The 19,043-nt window shown below is 56.0% G+C and overlaps 1 protein-coding gene across 4 annotated transcripts; it reads right to left on the bottom strand.

Annotated features, from left to right (window-relative positions):
• Nucleotides 1-8: 8 nt before the first annotated feature.
• On the bottom strand, nt 9-18,949 carry HERC2 (E3 ubiquitin-protein ligase HERC2). Of its 4 annotated transcripts, none has more exons than XR_012999764.1 (13): nt 18,554-18,949; nt 18,277-18,477; nt 17,740-17,950; nt 17,253-17,510; nt 4,748-17,151; nt 4,343-4,666; nt 3,950-4,259; nt 3,089-3,810; nt 2,561-2,999; nt 2,272-2,495; nt 2,040-2,194; nt 1,451-1,899; nt 9-917 (listed from the first exon to the last, which is right to left on the bottom strand). XR_012999764.1 is itself a non-coding variant. In XM_076372371.1 (12 exons), exons 1-12 carry the CDS (start codon nt 18,744-18,746, stop codon nt 1,666-1,668), a joined length of 15,675 nt encoding a protein of 5,224 aa, XP_076228486.1. In that variant the 5' UTR covers nt 18,747-18,949; the 3' UTR covers nt 9-1,665. The 4 variants fall into 4 exon arrangements, 2 of the variants coding, with proteins under 2 accessions (XP_076228486.1, XP_076228487.1); XR_012999765.1 differs by having other exon boundaries at nt 9-867; XM_076372371.1 differs by having other exon boundaries at nt 9-1,899.
• Between the last annotated feature and the right edge of the window lie 94 nt (nt 18,950-19,043).

Genomic DNA, 19,043 nt, shown 5'->3' with positions numbered 1-19,043 from the left:
TCTCTCTCTCTCTCTTTCTCTCCGTACACTATCATTCTTACAGTTTTGTTTTATCGAAAATAATTATTATAATATCTGAAGCTGTTTAAGATTAAATTATTTTTGTACGGTGACGCGTGCAATTACGATTGCGAAACGCAATAGGTTCTTTGTATCGTTCAGTAGCATCGTCGAAGAAGTTATCTTTCGATAGAGGATTTCTGGTACGACGAGGACTATATTTTGTACCATTATTAATCCACGGTTTACCGCTTAAACCGTTTGCCACGTATAAACTATAAGAAATTTTTACTAGTAATCGAGTTGGTTGCGCGCGTCAGGCGATACGATAACTAATTCGTTGACCCGCATTGTTTCCACAATGTTACTCAATTTATAGCTGTACCGTATCAAACTTTTAACTGTAATACAATTATTGTTGTTACTCCTGTTTGCATATTTGTACATCATCATCATCATCATCATCGTCGTCGTCGTCGTCGTCGTCATCGTGATCGTTGTCGGCCTCGTGGTCGTTACAAATCCCTTTGTAATTGATCACACCGAGCGTTTTTCGACACTCTGCCTTTGTTAGGCGATAAAATAATGAAGAAAATGGAAGGCGACTTACGTTTAAAAATACTATACTAGATTTTTGTTGGAAATCAAAATAATCAAAGTATGGTCGTTTAAAAGTTTTTATTACTCTTTGTAAACTAGAAACTATTGGTTGCTTTGCTTCGTCATGGAAAGTGCAATCTGCTACTGTAGTTGACGATATTAGAGTATATTTACTTATTTATATTCGATACGGTATATAACATTACATACGTGGACGCATTCGTTCTCTTGGTTTATCGTTTTTAGCGTACAGACGCACCTGTATACCTGTAATTATTTGTGTACAATACTTGGGTTTTTATTGTATCGGCATTTAGCTAGACAATAAATAATAGTTATACATTTACAGATTATAAAAAATGTTACGTTTACGTTAAAAGATATATATATATATATATAATTGAAGTTTACTCGGGTTGCAACGAAAAAGGGATAGAAGGGGATAAGAAAGAAGGGAAAGAGAGAATGAACGGAATATTTCGGGTAAATTCTAGAACTCGTTCGTTTGGAATGTAATGGTTTCTCCGCACGGAAGCTGGTTTCAACGCGTTAATTCTCCGAGAGGAGCCAAACGTATACATTATGCTTTAGACTAGTATTAGATTTTTCGAACGACAGTCGTATACAGCGTAAAGCGTACATGTACGTGCGTTACAACCGATCGGACTACGAGAATCGGGGAGACGGAGAAAAAAGCAAAAAAGGAGAGAGGCATAGGCGGAGGCGGAGGCAGAGGCAGAGGCAGAGGCAGAGGCAGAGGGAGAGGAGGAGTGGAGAAGCGATATCATAATTTTCATTCGATACGAGTAAACAACATTATTATGTCGAAGGGAGGAAATATCGTACTTACGCGTGCAATACGACGTAGAAGCGTTCCGCAGATCGATGACCGTGACACGGGTCATCTACATTTTTTTTCTCTTTTTCGTTCATAGCTACATCGATGGATCCATATCGATGGAACTACTCGCCGATGTATCAATGAAAACAAAAAGAACGAGACAAGAGGAAGAAACAAAAAGAAAAAAAAGTAGAGAAAACAGAAGACAGACTAGATCGATTTCGTTAAAGCGAAGTGTGCTCTTCGCTGGCTAGACTATCGGTTTCTTCGGTGTCGGAATTGGTAGCAGCTTGAACTCGGGCGTATTCGTCGGTATCGATACTCTTACAGAAATGTATTGCGTACTTTAATTTTTGACAGAGTACCTGTTTAGACGAGTAGCGTGGCATTTTCAAGAGGAAGAAGCACGTATAACTTTCGGGAAGAAAGTGATCGGGCGGATTGTATTTATCCATTACCTGAGAGAAAGAGAGAGAGAGAGAGAGAATAGGAGATTCGAACATGTTTCAGAATGTTTCGTCGTACTTGGAACGAGCAAGTATAAAAGAATGCCGAGTAAAACCCGATAACCGAGTAAGAGAAGAAACGGTGGTCTTACCTGCAGGACGAAATCTCTACCGCGAAAGTCGGCGATCGTACGCGGCAAACGAGTCCTTCCCCAAACGAATCTCAGAAAGAGGGATCTCTCCTGATTGGAAAACTCTTCCATTACTTCCCAGAACCACTGAATCAGCGGCGCGGTTGCTTCGATGCCTGAAAGAACGCGGGAATGAGGAGAATTGGCCGAGTTCCTCGGTAGGAACGGTCTTGGGGTTCGGTGTGTCTGGTACCTTTACAGATCGCGACGGACTTGAGCAAAGCCAGCGGTATATCCGGACTGCCGCAGACCATTGTCTCCAATTCTGCTCCGTTGAATAACGCGAGGAAAGGTACGGGGATCACTTTCGACATTCCGTCGCGTACCGCGGCCACTTGGGCGTCGAACTCGTGCAGCCTATAATTCAAGGCCAATCGAACGTACTCGTGTTTGTTGGCCGGGGTAATCTTTTGATACCTGAAATTCGATGAACGAACATAAACAAAGAGATTGTCGGGTGAATAGCTGTGATTGGCGCATACCTGTTGGACAACGGTACGTCGTGTCCTACGGCCGATGGAGTGGAGAACGGCATTTCGAGGGTTTGAAAGACCTTCTCGTCGGGGTCCATGTCCCGAATGCACAGCAGACCGGGCACGTAATCTCTGTCGATCTCGGTTAAATCGGCGGGCGTGGAGGAGTTACCGGCGAGTTGCTTCCACACGGGCTCGGCCAGATTCAAGCTCAACGGGCTACCGGTTCTTATCGCTATGCCCATCAAGATACCGAGAAATCGGAACATGTTCATGTGCAGGGGCGAATCGGCGGTCGGATTCAAGAGGAAGCAGTCTCGATTGGTTCCGTTGTCTTCTCGGCCGTTCGGAGTCGGTATGAGCAACGGCAGGGAACCGTTTTGCAGTTCGTCGCACATTTCGGCTATACTTTCGCTGTAACCACCGCCGCAATCGTCCACGCTCTCTCCTGCGGAGAAAAGTTGATTCGCGGATCAAGCGAACGAACGGGGTGCGTCCGTCGCGTTCTTCTCGTTACGGTCGTTATGGTCAACTTACCGACAAACTTCACTTTCCAGACGCGATGCGGAAAGAATAGAACGTCTTGAGTCAGCAAGGACATTTTCGATACCATTTGACCGAAAACCGATTTTATGCCGTCCGGCCCGGCCAGGCCACCTTTGCTTTTCGCTCGCTTCACTTGTATGCGATTCAATTCGATCACCGGGCCGTGCTGTCGATCTCTGACCATCGTGGCTTGGACCACTTTCCGGAAGGTCGCCTCTTTGATGCTGTAGACCAGAATCGGGGCCAATTTGCTGAGACTGATGGGCCCGGTGATGGGAAACATCGGCAAGCAAGGGCAAAGCAGCTCGGCGAAATGATGCAGGAGCACCAGGCGGTTGTGCAGCACGGGGAACGGCAGATCCTTGACCAGATCGTACTCCATCGGCGTGACGGCGGGCATTTTGGTCTGCGCCTCTTTGGTGGTGCTCCAGGCTACGGTGTGCGCGCTACCGCAAGCGACCCGGGTGATCTTCTCGCCTTGCAGCGCGCGAACCAGCCTCGGCCTCTGCAGAGCGCTGGTCGTCCCGTCGCCGAGCTGACCCTCGTCGTTGTCGCCCCAGGTGAACACCTCTCCCTTGTCGGAACAGGCGACGCAGTGCAACGAACCGGTCGCTATAGAGATGATCTTCTTGCCCTGGAGAGCCGCTATCTTGCGCGGCCTTCGCACGTGATCGTCCGTGCCGTGACCCAGCCGGTGGTAATCTCCTTTGCCCCTGCGCGCAAAGAGGAGGGAATAGATCGAAAGGAAGAACGAGAGAACGAACGACGGAACGAACGACGGAACGAACGACGGAACGAACGACGGAGAGGAGAGGAGAGGAGAGGAGACGCGTGACCGGCGAAACGGCGTACCAGGTGTAAATCGCTCCCGATCTCGTCAAAGCCACCGAGAACTGGCTGCCGCATTCGGCTTTGATCACCCCGAGACCGGCCAGGGACTCGATCTTCATGGGAACCTTGCAACCGTCGCTGCCACCTCTGCCCAATTTCCCGTAATCTCCGTCGCCCCAACTCCAAACGTTATCGTCGTCGGTCACGCAAAGCGTTTGCGCGTCTCCGCTTCCGCAAGCGACGTCGATCACTTTGTAATCTTGCAGCGCTTCCACCCGTTTCGGCGTCAACTGATCGTCGCTGTCTCCGTGGCCCAGACGCCCGTATCGGCCTGACGATGGAACATTAGCGAATCGTGTAATATAATGCTACTACCTTAACGCGCGGCTCCAAAAGAAAGGAGAGAGGAGAAACCTTTGCCCCAAGTGTAGAGCCAGCCGGTGCTCGTGATAGCCGCGCTATGATTGCCGCCGCAAGCGATATCCACGATTTCGGTGCGCAGCAGTTCTTCGACCAGTTTCGGTCGGTCGTAGGACAATCGGTTTCCGTGGCCCAGTTTACCGTCGTCACCCTCCCCCCAAGAGTAAACGTGTCCCTCGGAGCTGAGCGCGAGACAATGCTTTCCTCCCGAGTTCACCGCGACCTTCTTCACGAACACGTGCTGGATGGACTCGAGGAGGGTGGGGACCGTCACGGAATCGGTTCCTCCGATCCCGAGACGACCGACCGCGCCGTATCCTGCGAAACGCCGGAATGCTTTAACGATCTCGAAAGGTGTTTTGTCGAAAGGAAGAACAACGGAAGAGACAGCGCGCGTACCAGTCGCGTAGACCTTCCCATCGGCGGTGACGGCGAACAAGGTTTGCTCTCCGCCGGTCAGCTGAACCGGCCTCAGGGCGGACAAACTTTCGCAGAGGACCGGCAACTTGACCTTGGCGCCCTCCAGACCGCCCAGCTGACCCCGATGATTGTGCCCCCAGCCGTAAATCGCCCCGGATCCGTCCCACGAGAGGGTCCAATCTTCCGGCCTGCGATTCAGCCACTGCAGCAATTGCTCGTCGTGCTCCTGCTTGAACAGCTCGTGACTCTCGTGATCCCTGCTGTCGGTCCCTTCTCCGTCCGTGGTCATCTCGCTGATGCGCTTGGCGACCTCCAGGCAGAACGGCCTCGGGAGCGGCGTGCGATTCACGAGAGCCTTCGCGACTCGCGCGGACAGGCAGTACCGGCGAAACCAGGACCATTTGTGGATCTCGGAGCAACACTGCATCCCGTCGAGCTCGATGTCGCAGGCGAGGGCGACCAGCACTTTGAAGAAGTCGCTGTGCATCAGTTGCTTCCCTCCCCTGACCAGCGGATCCTCGTAGGCGTACTGTTTGAGCAACGCCTGAGGCAGGGAGCCGAGCAGGGTGGTCAGAGCGACCTCCGGCCGTACGCCCGGACCGCTCGTGTAGACGACCTGCAGCTTCTTGAGCGCCCACATCCGCTGCTCGGCCGAGAACACGCTCAGCTGACTGCACTGCGCCAGGGTCGCGGCCAGCCGGGTGGCGACGTTCCTGTCCAGTCCGATCAGACCGTTGTCCAGCAGGGACTCGGCCAGCCCGATGGACGGCTGCGAGAGGACCGCCCTGTCCGAGATCAGTTCGTGGGCCGCGAGAGTCGCGAGTATCGGATGCACGGTGAACCGCCAGCCCCAGCCGTTCACCGACCCGTCCGAGGAGAACCTCCACCTGAGCTCGTCGCCCGCCAGCCGAATCTCGCCGGCCCACTCGCTCGATTCCCGGCCCGACTTCACCGCCAACACCCGGTTCGTGGTGTCCATGAAGACCAACGGATCGTGCATTCTCTCGGTGGAGCATCGTCGATCGAACTCGACCCTCAGCGCTTCCGCGCCGGGAATCTTGACGTGGCCGGTCAACGTGGTGCCGTCTATGTACGGGTGCGGGCTCTCCTGCACCACCGGCTGCGGCAGGTTGCCGCCGTTGTTCGAGGTGGCCACCGTGTCCTCGAGCTCCGTGATGCAAAGCTCCAGTATCATCGTTCGAATCGAATGGTTCGCTTTCGCGAGGCCGATCAGCACCGACGAGATCGTCTCGGTCGCTCCTTTGCAGACTCGACCCGCCACCGCGAGCTTCAACAGGTCGACCAGCATTCTGGCGTCCTCCTCGGTCAGCGTGGACGTGAAATCGTCCAGGCTCGAGTCGACCGAGCCGTTTCCCTCGCCGACCAGTTGCGCGTTCGAGGTCAGCGTCGCCGCGATCACGCTCATCGCGCTGCTCGACATCTTGGACGCTCGCGAGGAAAGGCTCGCCGAGCTGGACATTGACGGGAACATGGACATCAGCGGGTAATCCTCGGATTCCGGACTGGCTCTGGTGTTGCCGATCAAGTTGACCGCCTCGGCGGCGTTCGCCGGCGCCTCGCCGCCGCCTTGCGAGCTCTCCCCGACGTTCTGATAGACGGCGTGTCCTCCGTTGCCGATGCTCGGCTCGTCGTTGCCCAACATCGCCGCGCCGTCCGAGGGTGCTTCGGCCAGGATGTAGCAGCCGCCGGTGCCGACGCCGGGTCCGTTGTTGACGTTGCCGTTACCGACAGCGACGACGCCGCCACCGCCGCCGCCGCCGCCGCCGACCCTTATCGCCGACGAATGACTCTGCAACGCGGTCACCACAGCCACGCGGGCTTGCATGATGCGAAGCGCGTTTATCACGTGCTGCAGCGCTTGCTGTTTCATCACGTTGCTCTCCAGCGATAGGACGATGCTCGCCAAAGAAGGCCGCTTGTTCTTGCCGACGGTGGCGTTGCCGCGGTGAGCTCCGTCGTCGTCGTAAGCGCCGTTGCTGGTCCCGGGGACGACCGCGTCCGCCGCGCCGTTCGTCGAGCACGAGGGCAGCCCGAGAGCGGTGCCGGTGACGTTGCCAGCCGCGACGGTGCACGCGCCGCTCGCGTCCCCGAGCGCGGTCTCGCTGTGTCGGAGCAACGTTTGCCCGAGCGGATCCTTCGGGGTCGGGAAGGTGACCGGCTCTTGGTTGCTGCCGGCCGGTTGATCGGTGAAGACCCAAGCGATGCTGTGACTGGAGCCGCAGGACACGCGGTTCACCCTCGCGTCGTCGAGCTCGTGCACCAACGACGGCTTCTTGTTGACGATCGTCGACCCGTTCCCCTGCTGTCCGTGATCGTTGTCGCCCCAGGCGTACACTTGACCGGTGTCCGTCACCGCGAGACAGTGCAAAGCGCCGACGGCCACGTGGACCACCTTCTTGCCGCGCAGTCCTTCGACCAGCGTGGGCTCGCGAACGTGGTGGTCGTTGCCGTGTCCCAACCGGAAATAGTCGCCTTTGCCCCAGGTCCAGACCTCTCCGTACTTGGTCAGCGCCAGGGAGAACTGAGCTCCGCACTCGATCTGCACGACGCCCATGCCGTTCAAGCGGCCGATCAGGAGCGGCGTGTAACAGCCGTCGCTGCCGCCGCGGCCCAGCTTGCCAAAGTCCCCGTCGCCCCAGGAGTAGACGGAGCCGTCGGCGGTCAACGCCATCGTTTGCGCGTCCCGGCTGCCGCAGGCGACCTGTATCACCCGCTGGCCCAGCAACGCCTGCACCAGCTTCGGCTTGAGCTGGTTCGCGGTGTCGCCGTGCCCGAGCCGGCCGTACTCGCCCAAGCCCCAGGTGTATAGCTCGCCGCTGCTGGTGATCGCGGCCGAGTGGCCGGAGCCGCAGGCGATGTCTCGTATCCGTTTCGACTTTAGGGACTTGATCAGCCTCGGCTTATCGAGGGTGAGGCGATTCCCGTGGCCCAGCTTCCCGTCCACCCCCTCGCCCCAGGAGAACACCTTGCCGTCCTGCGTGAGCGCGAGCACGTGCTTGCCGCCCGAGTGCACCGAGACCTTCTTGATGACGTACTGGCTGAGGAACGGGACGGGCTTCGGCTCGCAGGCGTTGCCGTCGTCCCCGAGGCCCAACCTGCCGTTCGTCCCCTCGCCGCAGGCGTACAGCTTCCCCTCTTGGCTGACCACGAACAGGGTCTTGCTGCCGCCGGCGATGTGCACGGGATTCAGCTTTGAGAGAACCTCGCTGTAGACCGGCAGCTTGATCTTCGATCCCTTCAGCCCGCCCAGCTGGTCCTTGTCGTTCAGCCCCCAGACGTAGACGGCCGAGTGCTGGAGCGCCTCGGCGGCTCTCTGCGAGTTGCTCTGCTCCTGCACCACCTCCCAGTCCGAGGCGAGAAACGAGACCGAGGAGGCCAGCTGGTTCTCCAACATTTTCCGCTTGCCGACGATCCGAAGGCCGTGTATCTTGCAGTCGATGCCGCCGTTTCGACACTGCTTGATCGCGATCTCGATGCACGGGTGGTACTCTTTGCAGTCCTGGAGAAGCAGGACGGCGGTGTCGGTGTGCCGCACGTTCACCGTGACCAGCTCGACCAGCCGGCCGAACGAATCGCCGACGTGGACCGCGACCAGCGACGGCATGTAACTGCTGTCCTGCGGGTTCACGATTATCTTGAGCGAGTGCACCAGTATGCCGGGCAGCATCTCCAGGCGGATCCAGTGTTTACCCTGCACGCCGCAACTCTGCCAGTAACACCCGGACTCGTCGACCAGTCGGGACGCCCAGTTCTCCCTGGAGGAGACCGTCAGCGTTCGGATGCACTTGGACCAGTCGTCGATCAGGGAGGATTCGGTGAAGTCTTGCCTGTGATAGCGGCCCGGCTTGCCGGCGTAGACCGCCGCCGAGCCCGGCTCCACGATCCTATTGAAGCCGTGGCGGTGGCATCGCTTCGTGTAGAAACAGTTCTCGCAGAGATTGTAGTTCTCGCAGTACTTGCACTTGAACCGGGGGCCGGAGATCGGCAAGAGGTGGCAAGAGTTGCAGGAGACCGAGTGATGACAGGACGGCACCCTCTCCATCTCGATCGCGCAACCGGTCCAGCCGCTCTGCTGCGGGAAGTCGACGGACACGTCCTTCCCGTTGTTTATCACGGCCGTGACGAATCCGACGCTCTGATGGTTCACCGAGCCCCACTTGTACTTGGGCACGGTCACGGAGGCCTTCACCCTGACCTTGTCGCCGACCTTGAGCGCGACGGGGCCGGGTATCGTCGGCGGATGGCCGAGCAGCTCGACGTGAATGAACCTGACCCAATAGGTGCCGCCTTTCCGCTGCCACACCACCTGCACGTTCAAGTCGTGCAGACCCTCCGGGTCGATTTTGATCACCTGACCCACGTCCCCGTACTCGATCTCCTCGTAGCTTTTGCAGCACCGCACCAGCATGCCCAGCGCCAGATTGTCTCGGACGTAGGTCGCGTACTCGTCCACCGAGAGGAAATCCGAGCGTTTCATGTAGTTTGGCGGTATCGTCGAGGAGACGGCGTCGTTCGCCGACGGCGAGTCGTCGATGTTCTCGCTGGTCGAGTCCTCGGCGTCCGACAGCCCGTAGACGCTCGACAACGTTTCGCTGTCGCTCAACGCGGCGTCCGGGTTCTCGAGGAGCCACGCGACCACGCTCTCCGCGGTGATGTAACCGACCGCGGTGCTCAGGCTCTTGATCGCGAACTCGACGCTCCTCTTCGGGAAGCCCATCTCCGTCAGCTGAGCCACCAGCGGACTCATGGGCGGTGGACTCTTTCTCTCGGTGTTCCTGGCGCAATGCTTCTTCTGGCTGGAGGTCAGCGACAGCAGCGAGCAGTCGGACGCGGGCGAGTCGGGATCCGAGATCGGACCTCCGCCGACTCGTTGGATGGGCGAATGGTTCACCTCGGAGGCCAGGTATTGGGAGACGATCAGAGCGGCTTCCTCCAACTCTTTCCGCTTGAACATGGGTCTCAAGGGTTGCGCTCTCGTGGCTCGGAGCAACATTTCTTGGAACAAGGTCACGCGTCTGTCGTGACAACCCTCCAGGTCTTCCGGCTGATTGTTACCGTTCTCGTGAACCTCGTCGCCGAGGTTGTCGCCGACGTTCTCGTTGTCGTTTCCGCGCTCGCGCTCGCTCGCGGTTTCGTTGTTGACGCCGACGAGGCCGATCTCGTCGTTGCTGTTCGCGTTGTCGCGAGCGATCCAACCGTTGATCTCGCACTCGATCCCCCGTCGTACGGTGTTGTCCCCTTGGACGTTCGACTTGTCTCTCTTCTTGTCGACGCGGTCGTCGTCCTCCTCGTCGTTGTCGTCCATGTCGTCGTCCGCTTGGTCGTCGACGTCCACGTCGTCGTCGTCGTCGTCGACGTCGTCGTCGTCCACGTCGTCGTCGTCGTCGTCGTCGTCCTCTTCCTCCTCCACCTCCTCTTCGAGCGCGTCCTCCTGTTCCGCGTCGTTGCAGTCGTCGTCCGCGGCGTTGCGGGCATCGGCCGCCGCGAGATAAGCGCGAGGACGATTACGGGACCGAGAGCAAGGACGAGAAGGAGACCGAGGGTCGAGGGTTTGGCGGGCAACGACGCGTATCCCGTGCCTGCCGGTTTCGCCGTTGTTCTCCGTTACTCTGCCGTTGCCGGCGACGGTGCCGGCGACGGTGCCGGCGACGGTGCCGCTGGCAACGTAGGTGTCGTTCGTGTTCCCCTCGTTGATCTTGTTGATCGGCTGCCTGAGTATTTTCCGTAACTTGGTTTGGTGATCGAGCACCGCTTTGCCGGCGTTCAACGCGGCGAGCTGCTGCTGCTGAGTGCGCAGCACCGAGGCGTTCACCGCGCCGGCGATCACCGGCATCCCGTTCGGACGCTTGTCCATGCCGCGATGGCCCAGCAGCAGGTTCGCCCAGGTGGGCAGGAACGTGTCCGGCAGGGGCATGCGATCGAACCGGAATTTCTCGCCGATGCGCTTCACGGAGAAGAACGGAAGCTTGTTGCGCGCGTCGCTGTTGTGCATCTTGACGAGAACCTTGGCGTGCTTGGTGAATCTGTAGATCGTGCCGATCTGTCCGTCCACGTCGACCGAATCTCCGATTCTCGGCCTCTCGTCGAGGCCTCCGATCACGACGAGCGCGGCCATCACCGTCTGCTGAATGTTGACGCTGTTCTCTCCGCCGTTCTCGTTCACCTGTATGTGAAAGAGGGGCCCGTCGCTCAGCAGATCCGAGGCCAGAGACAATTTCGAGGCGAGGAACGCGTTCAGCGTCCCGTTCCAGTTCGAAACGGAGTGCAGGTATCTGACCAGGCAGACCAACTCCTCGATGATCGTGGAACTGTGAGAGGCGGTCAGAGTGACGCGACATTTGTTCGCGTACGGTTCGTACGAGGAGCCGAGATCGCAGGAGAGAGCGATCCGGCCTATTATGCGGAACGTCCTCTCCAGGAACGGAACGGCGTTCGGGTTGTCCGCCGACCAACAGGGTAGAACGGTGCTCAACAGCCGCACCGCCATTATCTGCTTCTCCAAGTTGGCGTTGCGCTCCTCGGCGATCACGTTCAAGAGGAAGTCGATCCAGGGTTTCGTGCTCAGAGACTTGCAGAGTTCCGACGAGTTCGCGATCACCCTGAGCATGCTCAGGGTCGCCCAGTTCTCCTCGTAGCTTTGCGACGACTGGAACGACTGAGTCTGAACGGTCGCGGCCGAGTCCGCCTTGTGCGCGGAAGAGGCGACGCCGCGCAGCACGGAGGCGAGCGTCTTGACGGCGGACGGCGTCACCTTGTCGGCCACTATGCCGCAGCAGAGCAACAGGATGCGGAGGAGGGTGAGAGAGGCGGACTTGAGGCAAGTGGTCGGGTGTATGTCGGGCACGTAGGAATCGGCGGTGTTCTGCACGCTCGTCTTGACCGTGTCGAGCGGCGTGTCGAGGTCGCTGTCGGTGACCGGTGGCGTGGACGGCTCGGCCAGCTTCAAGTCGTACTTGCCCTCCTTGCCCATGCGGTACGAGTTGGTCGTGCCGTTGTCCCACTTGACCCGAACCCAACCGTCCACCGCGGGCTCCGCGATGACGCGACCCTCCGGCAGCCCTCCCGGCGACGGACCGTCCTGGTCGCCCCATTTCCAGTCTACCCCGCGAACCACGCGAGTCCCGACCTTCATCAAGGCCGCCAGTTCTTTCCCGGTCAGTTGAACGCTCGGCGGTTTATCCTTTTCCAAGGTGTCCTCGTATATGGCCATGGTGGTGTCTCTGAGCTTGAACTCGTCCGTTCCCGTCGCGCTCGTTCCCACCATCGCCGACGATGTCGCGACTGTTGTTGCTGCTGCTGCTGCTGCTGCTGCTGCTGCTCTGTTTCCGGCGACATTTTCGTTTCCGTTCCCATTCTTGTTCGCGATTCCAGTCGCGGCGCCAGTCCCGGTCCCTGTCACGGCCCCGCACGAGCTCACCGTGGTAGGTCCGATCTGCCTGAGCAACGTCAACACGCTCGACAAGGTACCCGAGTTGATCAGCAGTCCGATTTCGTTGGCGTGCTGATAATTGGTCAGCATGCCCAGAATGGTCAAAAGGAATCTGGCTCTGGGCAGCTTTCGCAGCCACGTGTACGTTCCTTGATTCAAGCTGCTCTTGTCGCTGATCTTCGGCTTGCTGGTCACTTCCGCTTGAACGACGTACGCGCGCAACGCTTTCACCGCCCAGGTTGTCACCTCCGCTTCGGCCAAAATGATTCGCGACTGTTGGTACGGTGTTATCGATCGAATGTTGTCGAGACAATGCGTGATCGTCCTCTCGTCGCCGTGTCCGTTCTCGTGGGTCAAACCCAGCCAGCCGTTCAGCAGCGAATACTTGACCGACGTGATCAAGTTATCCTTCCCGAGCAACTGTTGCATCATCAGGATTCCCTGTTCTCGCAACTTGGCCCGTTGCGTCTGACAGTACATGGCCCGACGCAGAGTCTCCACGTCTCCGCCGTCCTCGTTGACGACGAAGTCTATGATGTTCACCATCAGACTGTTCGCGTCGATGTTCAGCGGCTTCTGTTTGATTTTCTCGAGGATTTTGCCGATTCTCTTCCTCGTGTCGTTTTCCAAGGTGTTGTTCTCCAGTTTGGAAGGCGAGGACGGCGAAGCTCTGCTGGAGACCGAGGCTGCGGTCGTGATCCCGGTAGCGGCGGCGGCGGCGGCGGCGGCGGCGGCGGCGGCGGCGCCGGTGGCGGGAGTGGTGGCCGTCGCGGCACCGACGCCCGCCGTTTCCTTCGGCGTCGTATCCTCTTCCGATTTCTTCCTGATCTTCCCGTTCTGAATCGAAACGTTGACAATGTCCTCCGGTTTGCTCGGAGGTCCTCTGTTCCCGCGAACTATGTCCCGTATCACCGTTTGAACGGCCTTCTTGAACCTCGGCACGGTATACAGCAGCTTCAAGTCTCGCAGTCCCTTGATCTCGTAACTGGTGGCCGACCGGATCTCGTGAAGCAGGAACCGGCATTTCTCCAACGCTGGCGCGCACACCTCTTTGTAGCTTCTGTTCTGTTGTTGCCTGATCCGGATGAAATTCCATTTGGTTTGGTGAATCGCTCGCACCATTTCGGCCAACGGCTTCGGAAGTTTCCCGTTGCTCGGGTTCCCCGAGATTTCCTGATCGATCGATCCGATCGCCTGACATCCCAGATCGAGGTGTTTCACTATCACCGCCATCAACAACCGACCGACCTCCTCGACCGGATGGTCGCCGGAAAACTCGGCGTGCGCCAACAGATTGTTCGCCTTGGAGTACTTGTCGACGATGGTCAGGAAGGTTTGCACCTGCGGCTCGGTCTTGTGGGTTTCGGCCAACGCGTTGATGAACCCCGTGACGCGGTTGTGCGCTCTCTCGTCCCTCTGCGGCTCGTCGTTCTTCGTCCGGACGGGCAGCAGAGGCTCCGTCGGGGAATTCGCCGCCGTCGAGGTGTTGCTCCTCGCCTCTCCTTTCTCCTCCTCGTACGGGTTCGGCGGTTGCAGGATCTGTAAACCGCCCCGCAGGAAGTTGGCGTTCAGCCAGATTCTAGCCTCCTCTTCGGCCGGTTGCAGCGGCAAGCTCTGCCGCATTCGGTGGGCGTGCAAGCCGAGGAGGAAACCGAGGGCTCGCTCCGTGTCGAGCAGAGTCGAGCAGACGTCCGTCACGTGGATCGTGATCTCGGCGCTTTCCGGCTCCGAGTGGCAATAGTGCCCGACGAAGTAGGAATCCATCATGGATCGCGGAGGCAGCGGCGGCGGCGGCGGCTGGTGTTCCCAGCCGAGCGCGGTCTTCTCGCGGAGTCCGGCCTCCAGCGAGTCCGCGGTCGCCTCGAATCGCACCACGTCTTGCACGTCGTACACGTTGTTGTTCACCACCACCCAGAGACCGCCGTCGCGATTGTGATTCTCCAAGTCGGCCCAACGAATGACGGACGGTTCGTCGGAAATTGATATTTTATTGCTGTGCTGCGGAGCTATGATGCCCGGCCAAGAGAGCTCGTCCGCCTCGTTTCTTTCGATCCCGGGCACCAACTTGTTGAATCGATCGAGCGCCTCCAACAGCGGTCCGATTCGTTCCATCCAATTCAATTGAAGCAACAACATTGGATAATCGACCTGCAACAGGATAAGGCAAGTGACCAACTCTGGCAGTAAAACGTGAACGATGTCTCCCTTGAGCACGGTGCAGACGAACACGAACTGCTTCAGACTCAGGTTCGCCAGTTCGGCCGCCGACGATGCAACTTCGGTGACGTGAACGGAAATTAGCGAGATGTACTTGCTCAAAAGCGACTCCGCCCCGAGCATTTCCTGATCTCGCGAGTTCTCCGTTCTCGACTGGTGAACGCACTCGTACAGTTGAGCCACCACCAACCGTTGAAATTTCAGCAGGAGGTTCAAGCTAGGGGAAGCTTCGTTTCTCTGCCGCCAGAAAGGTTCCTCGTCGCCGAAACTCGATTGTTCCTGCCAACCCAACTGCAGTCGAGATTGCGTGGTACAGGTGCCGTTCTTTATCAGCTGCTTCACCAGCTGTAACAGTGAAATGCTGGTGCTGTTGTTGTTGTTGTTGTTGTTGTTGTTGTTATTGCTGTTATTGTTGTTCCTCTTCTCCGAGTTGGAATCTTTCGGTTGTTTCGGCGCGTCGCCAGATTTACTCGCGTCCATTGTCCCGCTCATCGCGAGGAACTCCTTGTCGTCGATCAGCTCGTTTATTTCCGCTTTGATCGCGGTTTTCAGCGCCAACTCCAAACCGCCGTCCGCCATCAAGCTGGACACCAACAAGTCTGCCACGAACCGTTGTCCCTTGTTATCGTTGTTGTTGTTGTTATTGCTGTTGTTGTTGTTGGCGTTGTTGTTGTTGTTGGCGTTAATGATGTTGTTGGTGTTGATGTTGTTGTTGCCACCGTTGTTGTTATTGCTGTGCATGTTGTTGTTGTTGTTGTTGTTATTGTTGTTGTTGTTGTTGTTGTTGTTGGCATTGTTGTTGCAGTGATTATTGGCGTTTCCCTGGTCCGCGTTCCCGGTCGACTTGGACAAGAAATTGGACAGCGTCTTCGCTCGCTCGTTCGCGGTCGGCAAGAGAATGCTCCAGCCGGTCTGCAGGACCGCTTGGGCCGCCTCTTGGATCGTGGCCAGGATGCCGCTTCCGCTCGCGAGCATCACGCACCGTTGCTTCAGAGAAGTGAGAAGCAACCCCACGGACTTGGCGTCGATGTTGTGCGTGATCATCGTGTGGAGTTGCAATCGGAGCAAATTCAAGGCGGCCACCGCCAAACATTCGCGGTCCTGAGTCGGCGGACGCGGGCCCGGCAGTCCTTCGCAGGCCTTCGCCAGCAAAGTGTCCAGCAGTCGAAAGGTGTCCTCGGAGACGTCCACCACGAACGGTACCCTGCTCGCGACGGACGATATCGACGTGCACCACGCGAAGCTTTGACTCGGTCCGCAAGCCAACCCCATCACGTTTTCCCCCGACAGAGTCGGACAGACGGTCGGCTCGGGCAGCACGCTCTCCAACGCCGGATCGATTTGACCGTAATCGTTTCTACCCCATCCGTATACCAGCTGGTCCTCCGTCAACGCGAGCACGTGCGAGGTTCCGACGCACAAGTCCTTCACCTTCTTGGCTTTCAGCGCTTCGACCGCTTTCGGGAAACCGACGTGCTGCTCCCCGTCCCCGTGGCCTAAACGGTAAGCCTCGCCTTTGCCCCAGGTGAAAACTTCTCCGTACGCCGACAGAGCCGCCGAGAACTGACCGCCGCAGTACACCTTCGTCACGTTTATGTCCAACAGCTTGTCGACTATCTTCGGCGTTTTCGAGCCGTCGCAACCTCCGCCCCAGGAGAACACTATCCCCGACGCGGTGACGCACAGCGTCTGAGAATCGTCGCTGCCGCACGCCACGTGCATAACCATGTGCCCGTTCAGGCCGGTGACCAGCGTGGGAACCGTGACGTCGTTCGAATTTCCGTGGCCCAGTCTTCCGTTCTTTCCTCTTCCCCAAGTGTACAGTTCACCGTCCGAACTGAGCGCCGCGGAGTAGGTGTTTCCGCAGGCGATCAACGTGATGTTCTTCTCGGACAACGCCTCGATTAATTTCGGCTCGTGGTACCACGTCCTGTTCCCGTGACCTAATCGTCCGCCGACTCCATTGCCCCACGAATACACCAGATTGTCTTGCGTCAGAGCCAGGTAATGCTTGCCGTCCGAGTGAGAAGCGATCATGGTGACCGGCTTATCCGAGAAACCGTGCACCCTTTGAGGATACTGAGTGGTAGCTTTCACGGTTTTATGAGTTTCGGACTCGTAATACATCATGTAGACGTTCCCGGTGGTCGAAAGGATCATCAGGGCGCATTCGCTGCAGCAAAGCTGCTTAACGCCAAGCTCCGCGATCGCGTCGCAATAGAACGGAGACGTGCCGTTCCCAAACTTGACGCTGCCCCAAGCCAGAACTTTCTGGCTAGCTTGATTCTGATTTCTTGGGAATCTGTCGGTTATCAACGGCGGCAGAAGGGGCGCAGCCAGCCTACTCAGATTGCACATCACGATCACCGCCGCTTTTCGTAGATCGACGGACGTGCTGTCGTCCTCCGGTAATCTCAAGTACTTGAGTAGAACTTCGCACGGGCCCGGCACGACGTTTTCGTCCGGACGTCTCGACCTCGAAGGTGGAATGGTGTTCAGTCGTCTTAGCAACGGTATCAAAGGCGCCGTGCTTCCGGGTGGCATCACGCGATTATCTTGGTGCTTGTGTTTCCCGCTCAGGTGAAGCAACAGACACACGGAATCCAACAAACTGGACAGCGTAGCCCTTTGCGTCACTAATTCCAGCAACAGACAAAGAGCCGTGTGCTGGTCGGTCAACGGTATAGGAGACCACGATCTTCCGTTCGCTATATCCCTAGAAATCAAAGTAATCCTGTGAAATCGGAGAGGATGTCGTCCCATGATATTCGATTAAATAGCAAATTCGAGTCGAAAGCTAAAAATCCCGGTGTGTACCCTGTGACAACTTGTCTTAAGAATTTCGCTGATCGTTCCACCACTTCTAGCCAAACCTGAGAAACGTTCGTTTCATCGAAAAGCGTCGCTTCTGGTAACGATTGTAAAGCTTCCAATGATTCCGATAACAACTCGCTGCAAAATTCTATGTCCTCGCCGGATCTCCAAGCCCGCCTTAAGTAGGCGAATGAAAAATTTAAAGCGGCGCGAGAGCCCACTCGCGCCAAACCCAGTGTCGCCTTCTCGTTCGCTCTCATCCTGAAATTACAGTACATGCGTCGTGAATACGAGTAATCGTTACACCTCCCGTCTCTGATCGGACTTACTCTACGAATTTGCAATCGAACACGCGAATCCTTATACCTCGAAATCTCTGACACTTACAAGAATGTCCGAATGCATTTATTTGAAAGGTGCTAGACTAAAGACTAAGCACGAGGAATGCCTAATTGAGGCTTAATTGCTACATTATACCGCTATACTATACATTTTCTGTAATTTAGCTGCAGGTTTCGGTGCCATTGGAATTTCTTTGGTCTCCTGTGGTTTGTGACGAACGAGAGCCATCAAATATCGCCGTGCCACTACCAATCGTTGTTTCAGCCGTGTCGAAGATAGTGTGCTGTTTCCTACTTCGTGACATAATTTCCTTTGTTCTTTGATTAATAAATCGATACATTCGACTAGATCTGACAGGGCTGCGGGAATTCGTCGACTGTCAGAAACGTTGGAAAACATACGATAATACAGTGGAATTCCGTTTATCCGGATTACAAAAACATAATCACCATCTTTATTTTCGCTCTGCTAATTAGCTAATATATCAGAGTCTACGTTTAAGTTTCGATCGGTTCGTAATCGTCGCTCTTTATCTCTCGTCAATGAACGTTAAAATTAGTTATTATTTTAGCGCAAAGCTATCCGTGTCCTATCCATCCGGACTGGGTCTGGTCCTATTCTCGAACCAGATGAACGGGATTCTACTGTACGAATAAACGACAAAACGGTACAACAAATTCTTTACATGGTTGTGGACCCCAAAGCCAAGAATCCATGATACGTCGAGCTGGGGTAATTTTCTCCGCGAAAGTGTTCACTCTGGTTGCTTCCTCTTCGTCCAACTTTTGACAAGGCCCGCAATTACAGCCGTGTTGCGGGCCACATATACCGTCGCAACACAAGCACGACAACACGCTCATGTTGCAATAATAATGGCCGGTTTCACCTGGAAATTTCAAAGACCCATGAAAACTTTGTACGCGTTTACATAAATCGGGTCTAATCGAATACCGTTCTCGTACCTTTTCTGGCTGTTATGCCTGCTGCATTAATTAGGCCATCGCTGAAAGAACCTATAATTTCACCGTCGCGTATCATTTCATTCCAAAGTTCAGCCAAGCCATCTCGATAAAGTAAACGCTTCAAATCTGTCTTAAGCCATTTAGCGTCCAACCGGACTTCTGGCCTTACCACGATATCCAATTGAACAGACATGATGATGATTTGTCGATTTACATTGGGTCAACGACAACCTTACTCCATTACCCGCAAAGACACATTATCGCTGGATATTTTTGCTTCTTCTACGTATGTTAATTCCAACACAATTTTCTAAACTTTCCTCTTTTCTATCGTATAAAGAATCTCACATTGATTCAGAATCAAATTTAACCTTTCAATCATTTCTAATGTTCCGGACTACTGCCCATTGTAGATGAGATCAAATAATTAAATAAAATCATAAGCATCGTCTTGATATACTCGAGCGTTCATAATATATTCATTTCATCT

Source organism: Nomia melanderi, chromosome 11 (genome assembly GCF_051020985.1).
Source record: "Nomia melanderi isolate GNS246 chromosome 11, iyNomMela1, whole genome shotgun sequence".
Classification (NCBI taxonomy): Eukaryota; Metazoa; Arthropoda; class Insecta; order Hymenoptera; family Halictidae; genus Nomia; species Nomia melanderi.
Note: the sequence above shows the minus strand (reverse complement) of the source record. Positions and strands in the feature narration are given on the sequence as shown.

Coding starts and splice junctions, on each gene's coding strand:
- HERC2 (XM_076372371.1), bottom strand. CDS start 18,746: ATGTCTGTTCAATTGGATATCGTGGTAAGGCCAGAAGTCCGGTTGGAC. Junction 3,000..3,088: donor CTGGAAAGTGAAGTTTGTCG/GTAAGTTGACCA, acceptor TTTTCTCCGCAG/GAGAGAGCGTGGACGATTGC. Junction 1,900..2,039: donor GTAGAGATTTCGTCCTGCAG/GTAAGACCACCG, acceptor TCTTTCTCTCAG/GTAATGGATAAATACAATCC.